The sequence below is a fragment of the Python bivittatus genome, unplaced genomic scaffold (assembly GCF_059951505.1).
Source record: "Python bivittatus isolate LINGU-HERP-01145 unplaced genomic scaffold, Pbiv_v1 ctg000810_np1212, whole genome shotgun sequence".
NCBI lineage: Eukaryota > Metazoa > Chordata > Lepidosauria > Squamata > Pythonidae > Python > Python bivittatus.
This window is the reverse complement of record NW_028277111.1, coordinates 700,646-713,463: the sequence shown is the minus strand read 5'-3', so window position 1 is coordinate 713,463 and position 12,818 is coordinate 700,646. Positions and strand designations below refer to the sequence as shown.

At 50.5% G+C, this 12,818-nt stretch overlaps 1 protein-coding gene across 1 annotated transcript; it reads right to left on the bottom strand.

Moving 5' to 3' along the window:
* Positions 1-1,929: 1,929 nt before the first annotated feature.
* On the bottom strand, positions 1,930-12,204 carry LOC107326587 (uncharacterized). The gene is given in 7 exon segments (XM_088129378.1): positions 1,930-2,168; positions 2,170-3,401; positions 5,807-5,906; positions 6,319-7,079; positions 9,018-9,114; positions 10,480-11,196; positions 12,076-12,204. Coding segments are annotated over 6 exon segments (2,859 nt in total). The 5' UTR covers positions 11,050-11,196; positions 12,076-12,204; the 3' UTR covers positions 1,930-2,069.
* Positions 12,205-12,818: the final 614 nt, after the last annotated feature.

Genomic DNA, 12,818 nt, shown 5'->3' with positions numbered 1-12,818 from the left:
TCGATAATGAAGCTCAAGCTCAGATACTTTGGTCACCTAATGCGAAGAGAGGACTCTTTGGAAAAGACCCTGATGCTGGGAAAGATTGAAGGCAAAAGGAGAAGAGGACGGCAGAGGATGAGATGGTTAGATAGCATCACTGAAGCAATGAGCATGAAACTGAGCAAACTCAGGGAGGCAGTGAAGGACCGGAAGGCCTGGCGCAGTATGGTTCATGGGGTCATGGAGAGTCAGACACGACTTAACGACTAAACAACAACAACTCTCCAGTATGAGATTTTTTTTTTAAAAAAGTTTATTTATTAAACAAGCTTATATAGCCACCCATCAACGAGGAAGGAGCCTGGGTGGCACGCTAGAGTGAAAAAACACAATACAATTAAAACAAAACACTTAAAAAAACCATGTCGAGGCTCTGATGAAAGTTGCTTCCATCGGTCAACTGCACCTTGCTGGTACCATCAACATCCTGGTCCCAACACTTGGAGGAAAAAGCCAGATCTTCACCACTTTCCAGAGGTCAACAGGTTGGGGTCATCTGTATCTCAGGGGGAGGGTGTTCCATATGCCAGGTGCTATGACAAAGGAGGCTTGCTTCTGAGGCACCACCAGGCAGCACTGTTTAACGGCATGACCACCCTGCCAGATCTGGTAGGATAAGCAGAAACCCCCAGGGTAGGGTTTCTCAACCTTGGGAACTTTAAGATGGGTGGACTTCAACTCCCAGAATTCCCCAGCCAGCATGGCTGGCTGGGGAATTCTGGGAGCCGAAGTCCACCCATCTTAAAGTTCCCAAGGTTGAGAAACACTGCCCCAGAGATAGGCAGTCCTGCAAATAACTTGGCCCCATGCCATGTAGGGCTTTAAAGGGGATGATCAGCACCTTGAAGGATCCTGGGAGGCAGGGCAGTTCACATAGCAGGGTCTTACGTGGGTATATGGTGATGCCCCCACTGCTGTTCAAGCTGCTGTGGTCTTCTGAATGCTCTTCAAGGGCAGTCCCACTAGAGGACATTGCGACAGCCCAATTGGGAGGTGACTAAGGCACGATTGGCCGTGACCAGTGTCTCCCAACATAGGAAAGGACGCCACTGGCCCACAAGATGTATTTATGCAAAGGCCCTCCTAGCCACGTGCCACTTGCTCTTTGAGCAGGAGCTGCGAGTCCAGAAGGACCCCCTGATCGTGCACCAGCTCTGACAGGTTAAAGATGGCAACCCGCTAGATGTAGGAGGGCCCCAAACCCACAGCCACGTGGTCTTGTCAGGAATCATGGAAGCATAAGCTGGAAATAGCCGATAAGATCATCGAGTCCAATATCAGCTCCATGCAGGAATCTCAATTATCCATGACAAGCTTCTTTCCAGCCCGTGCTTGGACACATCTAGCGAAGGGGAACCCATCATCTCATTGCACAATTGGTCCAACTGCTCAACCATCTTTATTATGAATGAATGTTTGAAGTTTTTTCCTAGCATTCAATTTATGGTTTCATGTTTTACCCTCCAGAATGAGAGACAACAAATCTCCTTCTTCTCTACGGCATCCCTTCATGGACTTGAAGCGTGCAATAATTCCTCCCTGTTTTTTCTGCAAAAGTTCCTAAGCAGGAAGTTGGACTCGGGATTCCAACTCCACAATTTATTTCAGATCTCTCTCTGCTTTCAGAAAGCATAGTCCACATCACTCATAGCCAGGGTGAGTGATGGGAGGCATCAATCTTTATATTGATTTTATTCATCCCTATCATACACTAAAACTCTTCCTCCTGTTCTACTGCCCCTCTTTCTTTTCAGTGGATTGTATCTTTCAATTACTATATTCCAATCATGGAGGTTCTTCCCATTAGGTTTTAGTTATATCTGTGGTTTCTTCCTTAAATTTGAATTCCCAGATAGCTTTTCAAGTTACTTCTCTGACTGAAGCATTTTCAATGCTAAGAAGCTGGGTTGGTTTGTCCCCGGTATGAATTCTCTGATGTCTCTTCAAAGTTCCTGACTGATTGAACCATTTTCCACACTGAGAACATCTGTATGGTCTCTCTCCAGTATGAATTCTTTGATGTCTCTTCAGAAGTCCTGCCTGTCTGAAACATTTCCCACATTCAGAGCACTTGTGTGGTTTTTCTCCAATATAAATTGCTGTATGGATTTGAGAACATTTGTAGTGTTTCTCTCCCGGATGAATTCTCTGATGTTTTTTCAAAGTTCCCATTTGATTGAAAGCTCTTCCACACTGAGAACATTTGTATGGTCTCTCTCCAGTATGAATTCTTTGATGTCTCCTCAAGGTTCCTGATTTATTGAAGCATTTTCCACACTCCAAACATTTGTATGGTCGCTCTCCAGTGTGTGTTCTTTGATGTATTTTCAAAACATCTGCCTCAGTGAAGCATTTCCCGCATTGGGAACATTTGTGAGGTTTCTCTCCAGTATGAATTCTCTGGTGTCTTTTCAAGTTGCGCATCTCATTGAATCCTTTCCCACATTCAGAACATTTGTACGGTGTTTCTCCAGTATGAATTCTTTGATGTATCTTCAAAAGTATTCCTCGGGTGAAGCTTTTCCCACACTGAGAACATTTGTATGGTCTTTCTCCAGTATGAATTTTTTGGTGGGTCTTCAGATTTCCTGCCTGATTGAAACATTTCCCACACTGAGAACATTTGTATGGTCTCTCTCCAGTATGAATTTTTTGGTGGGTCTTCAGATTTCCTGCTTGATTGAAACGTTTCCCACATTGGGAACATTTGTATGGTTTTTCTCCAGTATGAATTTTCTGATGTTGATTCCATTGGCTAAATTTACCAAAGCATTTCCCACACTGGGAACATTCATACAATTTCCTTTCAGCATTAGGACCCTGAATTATTTTTAACGAGTTTGCATTACTAAAGGTTTTCACGTACTCAAGAGAATTATCATGTTTTTCTTCTAGATACATACATTGATATCTGTTCAAATGATTCCCTATTCTGTTCCCAGAAAATTCACACTTTTTCTCAGTTATTATATTTTCTTCCTTTTCACAATAGTCGGAAACGCACTGGAGATCTTCCTCTGATCTAGGGCATTCTTCAAAGTCATCCATGGAATCTATCATGTCAAGTTCCACTCTGTAGTGATATTTTCTACCATACTTGGAGAACAAGGGCAGTTTATCCTTGCTGGATAAAGTGGTCTTTCCAATAACAGCAGCAGAAAAACTTTTTGCAAGCAAAATACATTCCTCCTCATTCTCCATGGATGTCTTCTGTTGCTGCTTTTTTGACTTGCAGCGTTCTTCCAGGTTTTCAGACAGATTCACAGGGCTTCTCAGGGGGTCTGTCCTGCATGTTGCCTCTGGCTCTTCGCCTTCGCCCTGAGAATGCTCCACCTTGACCTCACTTTCCCATCTATTACCTGCAGAGGAAGATAAATAATTTTAACCATGCCTTACTTATTTTCCCAATGCCTTTCTTTACCTTCCTTTTGGTTGGATTTTTCTTCCAATGTTTTTCGCTCTGCTGAACACGCAGCTGTTGATTGGAACCCTACCCTGCTGTAATCAATGACTCTCAGTGACAAACGGAAGGGAACAAACAGTTGTAAAATGACACCATGAATTAAATGAATAAAATCATGAAAATGCCCTCCAGAATACAGGTAGTCCTTGAGTTATGACCATTTGTTCATCAACCATTCGAAGTTACAGTGGCGCTGAACGAATGGTACTTAGCTTGGTTCCTGACGTTATGGCCGTTGCAGTACCCCCACGGTCACATGATCAAAATTTGGCCACAGCCTGCCCGCACTTACGACCACTGGGACTCTTCAACTCCCCCCTGCATTTTGGCCCTTCTGGCCACCCTGCACAGCAACACTCCTTGGTGGCGGCACTGAGACTGAAGTAGAAGCCCAGGGTTTTCAGCCGTCTCAGCCGGCTGCCCCCGCCCCTGGGCCTCTACGTCAGCCCTAGTGCCGCTGCTGCCAAGTGCTGCCTCAAGCCCGTGCTGCAGCCAGCCACTCCAGCGCCACAGTGCAAAACCCCAACCACCCCTGCTGCCCTGCACTCCACAGGCCCTGCCGTGCCCAGCTGACCTTTGCCATCTCCCATTTCTGAGGCCTTCTGCGCGATTTGGAGAATGGCAGGGCACGGCCTTCTCACAAGACTTTAGAAGGCCTTAGAAGCCATCTGAAGCATCGCAAGAATGGCGAGTGGACTGGGGAAGAACGCCTGGTGTGGCCAGCAGCTGCCTCGCATAGGGCCAGGCCGGGCCCATCTTGTCAGCAGTGGGAGGAAGAAGACGGCGAAGGTCAGCTGGGCACAGCAGAGCTGGCAAGGTGGCAGGGCTGGCAGAGAGAGGAGAGTGCAGCGCAGCAAGGCCGGCAGGGCCAGTGGAGTGCAGGGTGGCCAAAAGGGCAGAGATGGGGGGGAGATAGGCGGGTGCGGGGAGTTGAAGAGGAGGCAGTCCCTTACCTTACTGAGGCTCTGGGCTGGGAGGGACCAAGCTGGGAGTGGCTTGGATCAGGGTGTGTCCTTGCCTAACAACCAGTGGGATTCGGTTAACGACAGCAATGGGGAGTGCTGGGATTGCTGTTGCTAAGCAATATGGTCACATGACATGACCTGGGAATCCTTACCCAACAATTGCATCACTTAGCAATGAAAATTCCAGTCCCAATTGCCGGCGTAACTCGAGGACTCCCGTAATGCAGTTTTCAATTACTTCCCAAAGTACAGTTGTACCTGTACCTCAGGTTACGAACTTAATTCGTTCCGTGACTCTGGTCGCAGCCCGAATTGGTCGCAACCCGAAGGAAATTTCCCCATAAGGTTCAATGTAATTACCGTTAATCTGTTCTGGCGTGGAGGACAGGAAGGCGGCTATTGCTTGGAGGGAGAGTCCCCCTCCCTACGACCACATGTCGGGCAGAAAATGGCCACGGACCACATGTCAGGGGTGGAAAAATGGCCGCGGACCACATGTCAGGGGCGGAAAAATGGCCGCGGACCACGTGTCAGGGGCGGAAAATGGCCGCGGACCACGTGTCAGGGGCGGAAAATGGCCGCGGACCACGTGTCAGGGGCGGAAAAATGGCCACGGACCATGTGTCAGGGGCGGAAAAATGGCCACGGACCGTGTCACGGGAGGGAAAATGGCCGCGTATCCTGTTCGTACCTCGAGGCGGAGTTCGCAAACCGAGGCAAAATTTTGCAGCCGGAGCTGGTCGTAACCCGAAAAGTTCGTTAACAGAAGTGTTTGTAACCCGAAGTTCCACTGTACTCAGAAACTAACCAGTGTAGGCTCTGAAAATCAGTGTTATATGCTCCTGGTGATGGGAGCTGGTGACTACATTCAGAGTTGCAAGATTCAATTACTATTGCTGTTACCGTAAAGGTAGTCCTGACCTACGTGGCACTGGTTTCTTAGTCTGGTCTACCTTGTAGATCTGACATCAATCTTGCATGTCTGAATGTGCTTCCCCCTCCCTCATTTTATGTTTGTGTGAACTAGGCAGGGGCTTGTCTGAGACATTTTCTCAAGTTACTTCCTTGGCCTGGGCTCAGGCCCCGCTTATCTGACCATTCCCTTGGTAGCAGCTCTTCCTCCTGCCCTTCAAGGCCATTTCCTATGCTCTCTACAGTGGATGAACATGAGTCTTTGTAGAATGTGTTCCAATAAAGACATGAGAAAACTATCGGTTGTGCTCATGGCTTGACTGGTGAGGTCTGGGCTGTATGCTCCAGTCCTGTATATAAGATCTTATATATTCACCTTCTTTTCTCATACTCATACACTGACTGTCGACCTGGGAATCCTTACCCAACGAACTGGTCTCCATTTCAACTCTTTGTCTCTTCATTGTTTCCAAGAGTTCTTCCTCTGCAGGATCGAAATCCGCAGGCTCTTCCTTCAGCAGTCCCTGAAAAAGGGAGACGGGCAGATCCATTCAAGTGGATTTTGCCGTAGAAAGAAATCTCAGCCACTCCCTCACCCATCAAGAGGCTATGCAGGATCAGTCAGGCTGCGTAACAATATCTAAGACGTTAAACGTCTCATATGATATTGTGACCTTCCCACAGCTGGAAAAGCTGCCTTGTGAATTACCTCCCCTTGAAACAGTTCTTGTAGGCAATATGGCTGTGTACAAAATGAAGAAGAAGAAAAAAAGACTACTGTAATAAAAAAACTTTTTGTGCATTTCACTTAATAAGCGGGCTTTCACCCTTACTTGGGTATTATGAATGTAACACATTTGCAACTCAGTGACTGCAAGGTGATTCCAGAAGCCTGATCCAGATTCTGTACAGTCAATTCTGGGATTCAGATCATACCTGACAGGATCCAGATTTGGCCTCTTGCAGGCTCGAGAGGAAGTCCTCCACCAGGGCCACCGCCTGGGAACACGTGTCCGGCCTTCCCGCCCGGATCCAGCTCCGGAGGTCAGGTGGGAGGCTGGCTAGGAATTGCTCCAGGATCAGCAGCTCCAGGATCTGCTCCTTGGTGCGTCTCTCGGGCTTCAGCCATCGGAGACACAGCTGCTGGAGTTGGCCGTAGAGTCTCCTGGGGTCTCCCACCTCTTGGCAGCAGAACTGCCGAAAGTGCTGGCGTTGCGTTTCCGTTCTCAGGGCTTCCCCTTGCAAGATGGCGGCCTTCACTTTGCCATAGTTTTCCTGCTCTCGGATTTCCAGCTTCCGAACGGCCTCTTCTGCTTCTCCGCTCAAGGCTGGGAAGAGTTGGGCGGCCCATTCTTCTCTAGGCCAGTGGCAAGCTTTGGCCACCTGCTCAAAGGAGACCAGGAAGGCCTTGGGGTTTTCCCAGGGGGAAGCCTCTGACATCACCGGATTCTTCCCTCCGGTGGGAGGGGGCTGCAGCGTCTGGAGGAACTGCTGCCACTGGGCTTCCCAGCGCTCTTCCACCCCAAAGAAGGGTTCCTCTTCGCTCTTCTGGGTTGCTGCCCATCCTGGTTGTTGCTGAGACCCAGACTGAGGCTGAGTTGCACAGGGGAGGTTTCCCCCATCTGTTTCCTCTTCTAATTTTGGACTCCCAGCTTTGTCCTCTTTCAGCTTTTTCCCCCTCAGCTGCGCTCTAAAACCTACATTTAGAATACGTTCACATTAGATCGCTTTTAGCAGAATATTTAGAGACACAACACAGTAGGAAAATAATCATTATGCAAAGCAGAGGATAGTTGATCTCCAAGCTTCTCCTGCTGAGTAAAACTGGGAGCCGGTTTGGCGTAGCAGTGAAACGGCTGGCCCAGAAACCAGGAGACCCTGAGTTCTAGTCCTGCCTTAGGTGTGGAAGCCGGCTGGGTGACTTCGGCCCAGTCCCTCTCTCTCAGCCCAACCCACCTCATAGGGTTGTTGTGGTGGGGAAAAGAGGAGGCAAGAATATTGGGTATGTTCGCCGCCTGGAGGTGACGAAAATATATTTAAAAAAGCAGGATAAAAATAACAACAACAACAACAACAACAACAGACCAACAACAACAACAACAACAACAACTGACCAAAGTCTTTTTGCCTCTTCCACCCACTTCCCATGCTCAATGAAAGTAAGGGTATGCAGCTGTAACAAGCTGGGGAAAAGGAAACTCTCTAAAGCAGTGTTTCTCAACCTCGACAACTTTAAGATGCGTGGACTTCAACTCCCAGAATTCCCCAGCCAGCCATGGGAATTCTGGGAGTTGAAGTCCACGCATCTTAAAGTTGTCGAGGTTGAGAAACACTGGTCCAAGTCACAGAACTTGGAACAGCTGTATCCCTTGAAAGAACACGAGTTTTTTTTACCCTCAAAACTTTTGGAAAAGGCACTTTTTCTTTCAAGATGGTACCATTCAAAACTGCTTTTCTCAGCTTGAAGTGTTTCATATCGTGCTTTTCATGCTTTACGCCATCCTAATGATCTCACCATTTTTGCTGGGTTTGTGTTTGGCTGAATGCACACCCTGTACTGAGGCAGAAATGTTGGCTTCTGAAACCAAATCTACTTACAGAAGAAAAGAAATAAACCAGCTGGGAATAACTTAGCATTATGTCTGAGATGGGGGTGGGGGTTCCTTCTTATAGCAAGCCACAATTCCTGTGCTACCATTGCAGCATAGTTGATGTACAGTGGTACCTTGGGTTACGAACGCCTCTGCTTACGAACTTTTCGGGTTGCGACCAGCTCCGGCCACAAAAATTTACCTCGGTTTGCGAACTCCGCCTCGGGGTACGAACCGGATCCGTGGCCATTTTCCGCCGTGCCACGTGGTCCGCGGCCATTTTTCCGCCCGTGCCACGTGGTCCGCGGCCGTTTTCCGCCCGTGCCACGTGGTCCACGGCCGTTTTCCGCCCGCGCCACGTGGTCCGCGGCCGTTTTCCGCCCGTGCCACGTGGTCCGCGGCCATTTTCCGCCCGTGCCACGTGGTCCGCGGCCATTTTTCCGCCCGTGCCACGTGGTCGCGGCCATTTTCCGCCCGTGCCACGTGGTCCACGGCCATTTTTCCGCCCGTGCCACGTGGTCCGCGGCCATTTTCCGCCCGTGCCGCGCGATCCGCGGCCGTTTTTCCGCCCTGCCACGTGGTCCGCGGCCGTTTTTCTGCCCTGCCGCGTGGTCCACGGACACCGGAACAGATTAACGGTAATTATATTAAACCTTATGGGAAAATTTGCTTCGGGTTGCGAACAAATCGGGTTGCGACCAGAGTCACGGAACAGATTAAATTCGTAACCCGAGGTACCACTGTATTGGTTTCTAAATTGTGGCTTGTTGAAGGGCAATAATTAATGATCCTGCATCCACAGGTGGTTGCTCAAAAACCTTTGGAGCGCACGTTTGGAATTTTAAGGACAAGTTCCAAGCGCTCCCACAAAATCGTATTAAATATAAGTTGAAGAAATGAATGAATAAATTAAATTAAAAATGGCTGGCAGGGAAGATGTGGGCAGGCAGAAAGCTTTTATTTATTTATGTATTACAGTAGTGTTGAGAAACACTGTATTACAGTAATTGTATACTGCTTCTTATACTTCAGGAAAATCCTTACCCAACATATTGATCTCCCTCCCAACATGTTCTCTCTTCACAGTCTCTACAGACTCTTCTTCACGTAAGAAAATCACATGCTCCCCTTTTAAAGGCCTCTGAAAAAGGGAAGACGGTTTCACTCAGAAGACCTGATTTTGCCACATACGTACACACACAAAATCTCAGCAGGTCCTTAGGCTTTGTGAGGCTCATCAAGACTAACGTAGCTACAGGTAGTCCACAACCTATGACCATTCGTTCAGTGACTGCTTGACGTTATGACAGTGCTGAGCGAATGGTGGTTATGACCAGTCCTCAGAGTTCTGACTGTCCCAGCACCCCTGTGATTGTGATCTGGGCATTTGGCAACCAGTTTGCACTTACAATCGGTTGCAGTGCCCCACGATCATGTGATCACCATTTGCAAACTTCCCTGCCGGCTTCCCCAGAAAGTCAATAGGGAAGTTGGCAGGGAAGGTCGTTAAGTCTCTCCCACCTGCGCACCCTCCCCCAGCCCCTCTGCACTCGGACCGTGGCAGCCACTCATGAACCCCTGCACCCCCTCCCTGACCTGCAAATCTTGCGCACACTCTCGCACCCTTGCACACCCTCCCCAACCCTCCCCTGCACCCCCTCACTCCCTCCCCCATCCACCAGCAGCCACTTACCTGCCTGCTGGCCTGGGACTTGCAACTTCCTGCTGGCTTCCCCACCAACTTTGGTTGTGCGAAGCCAGCAGGAAGTTGCCTTGCCTAACAACTGTGGGATTTGGTTAATGACAGTAACCAGGACTGCAGGGATTTCCGTTGCTAAGCGATGCGGTCACACTTTACAACTGCATCGCTTAGTGACTGAAATTCTGATCCCAACTGCTGTCGTAAGTGAAGGACTACCTGTACCTTATTGTGGACATCATGCAGTGCTTTTGTCTTCTCTCACTTTCTGTGAAATATTCTCATTATTACTGTATTACAGCGGGGAAATCAACACCTTTTCTCCCCAGAGAACCCTAACCCTAAAGGTAACGGGATTCTGCAGTAAATAAAAAAATCAACTTGGGTAAGTTTAATATATCTGGATTTTTGTGTGTGTGAAGTTAACGTAAGCTGGTTCAGATGGTTTCAGGTTTTGCTGTTTGTTAGAAAAGCAACCAGTTATCAACTGAAGAACATAAAAACCTAAGCAGTGTCCTGCTGGATTGGACCCCTGGCCCATCTAGTCCAGCAATCTTTCTCCCAGGGGCCCAAGGAAGCCCACTAATCTCCCAACTGATGACCTTCAGAGGCAGTCCCACTGCCATCAAGGCTGATAGCCATTGATCACCATGATTTCCATGAATTGTAGTAGTGAATTCCAAAGCTGAATTCTGCATTGTCTAACAATATAGTGCAGGCAATTCCCAGCCTCCAAACCCATACTCTGCAACGTGAATTTTGAGGGTTAAATAGTAATTTAAATGAGATTTAAATAGTAAACCCTACCTGACATGAGCTGGATCTGACTTCTTGCTGGCTCCTAAGGAAGTCCTCCATCAGGGCCACTGCCTGGGAACATGTGTCTGGCCTCTTTGACTGAACCCAGCCTTGAAGCTTTGGAGGAAGGCTGGCCAGAAACTGCTCTAAGATCAAGAGCTCCAGGATCTGATCCTTGGTGTGTCTCTCCGGCTTCAGCCACCTGTGACAGAGGTCCTGGAGGTGGCTTTGAACCCTTCGTGGGTCTTCCACTTCCTGGCAGTAGAACTGTCTGAAACGTTGACGCTGCACCTCCATTGTCATAGCTTCTCCCCTCAAGATGGCCACCTTTACATTCTCATAATCCTCTTGATGAATTGTGTCCAGGCTCCGAAAGGCCACTTCAGCTTCTCCACAAAGGGCCGGCAGGAGACGGGCCGCCCACTCTCCTCTGGGCCACCGGCAGGCCGTGGCCACCTGCTCAAAGGAGGCCAGGAAGGCCTTGGGGTCTTCCCAGGGAGAAGCCTTCAAGATCCCTTCTGTGTGGCTGGGTTGCGTCTGGAGGAACTGTTCCCATTGCATTTCCCACTGCTCTTCCATCCCAACAAATGGATCTCTTTTGATCTTTCCAGATGGTCCCTATGTTGGTTGCTCGGGCAGACTGAGGCTGAATTGGAGAGGTGAGTATTTCTGTTTCTTCTGGTCCCTCTTCTAGTTCTCTTTGATTCTTCCTCTCCTGTTTGCTCTCTGAAAACCAGAGTTGTGTATTTTCAGATTAGATCACTTTTAGCATAATCGTGCAAGAACGTCTAACAGGTTAGAGACCGTGAAGGATAAAAGAGAATAGATATTCGCTATCCCAAATTCACTTTCTGAGTTCTAAGTAAAACTTAACATTTTTTGTCCTCTTCTAAGCTAGCTGAAAGGCAACAAGCGACACTAAACACACACACACACACACACACACAGGGTATAATAACCTGGGGTGCTTTATAGACCAACAGATTTTTTGCTACTTTTGTGGTTCAAAACAGACATGATTTCGAACGGGCATCATATTCAAGCAAACTACAAGGCTGATCCCCTGCCAGAAAAATCACAAAACGGTTCCTTCGTCTCTGTCTAGAAAGGGTCTCTTTGGCTGTCTCTCTGCCCCTTTATTTTGGGGAGAGGGGAGCCGCAGGGCCAGCCTCTCCCTCTCCTCTCCCCAAGAGCCGAGCAGGCGAAGGGCTGCGCGTCCAGCCGGGGGTCACCCCGTCCGGCGAGAGCCCGGCGGCGGCCTTGCAGCGGCGCCCACCCGCGGGAGAGACGGACGGACGGGCGGGCGGAGGAGGGGGGAGGCCGCCCCTTCCTCCTCTGCGCCCCGGAGCCCCGTCCTCCCCGGCCCGCCGAGAGCCGGTCTGCACCGCTGCGCGGGAGAAGCGATCAAGGGAGGCGAGGCGAGGCGAGGATGCGCTGCAGGCTGCCCAGACGCCGGGACCGGGCTGGAGGGGGAGCGCGCGGGTTTCCCGGGACTGAGGGGGAGGCCTCCCTTTGCAGCGCTCTGCCCGCTGCTCTGGAGGAAGCCTCCGCCGCCCCCCGCCCCCCGCCCCCGCCAGCGCTCGCGGAGCTCGGAGGGGCCCGTACCGCAAGCGGCAAAGAGGCCGCCGGTCTTCGTCCCGGTGCCGCCCGGCGGGGCGGGGAAGCCCGCGGCGCCCTCGGGGCTCCCTGCTGACCGGCGGGCTGCGCGGCCGCCGCTGCTCGGCTCGGTCTCCGCCCCTGCTCGCTGCGGCCAGCAGCGCTACCGCGGGCGCCCCCTCTTGGGCAGCGCCGCAACGGCAGCTTCGCCTCCCCGCTGGTCCGGGCGGCGAGCGGATCCCCGGCGGAGCGTGCGGACGGGCCGGCGCGTTGTGGGTGGCGCGGTTGCAGCCGCAATTGGGGAGCGAAGGCGGCGGAGCTGGCGCTGCCACGGCCGCGGTGCGCTTCTGTCCAGGAGAGACCCGAGAGGCAGGCGTCAAAAGGGCCAGATCAGCAACGGGCGCGGAGAAACGCAAGGGAGATACTGCGAAAGTACAACGTTCAGAAGCGGCTTTGGGGCGCGTCGCGCTGTCGGATCGTCCGGGACGCGCGTGCTTTGAGCTACGCGCCTCACCTTTTTCGTAAACCTGACACCACCACGCAATGGGTCCGTCTGAAGCAGAAGAGCTAGCGCCTCCGTCAAGTAACCGCTGCATAAACCAGGAAAACAGGATTTGAACATATGCCAAGGATGGCCATGTCTTTCTTGAACGGGGATCGTTGACCAGCATTGGCATTTGGGACCAGGGCAGTAGTCCTGAGTAGGACCACAGTACAGGGAAAAAACAGCCACGTGGCAAGCAGCGTGTCTG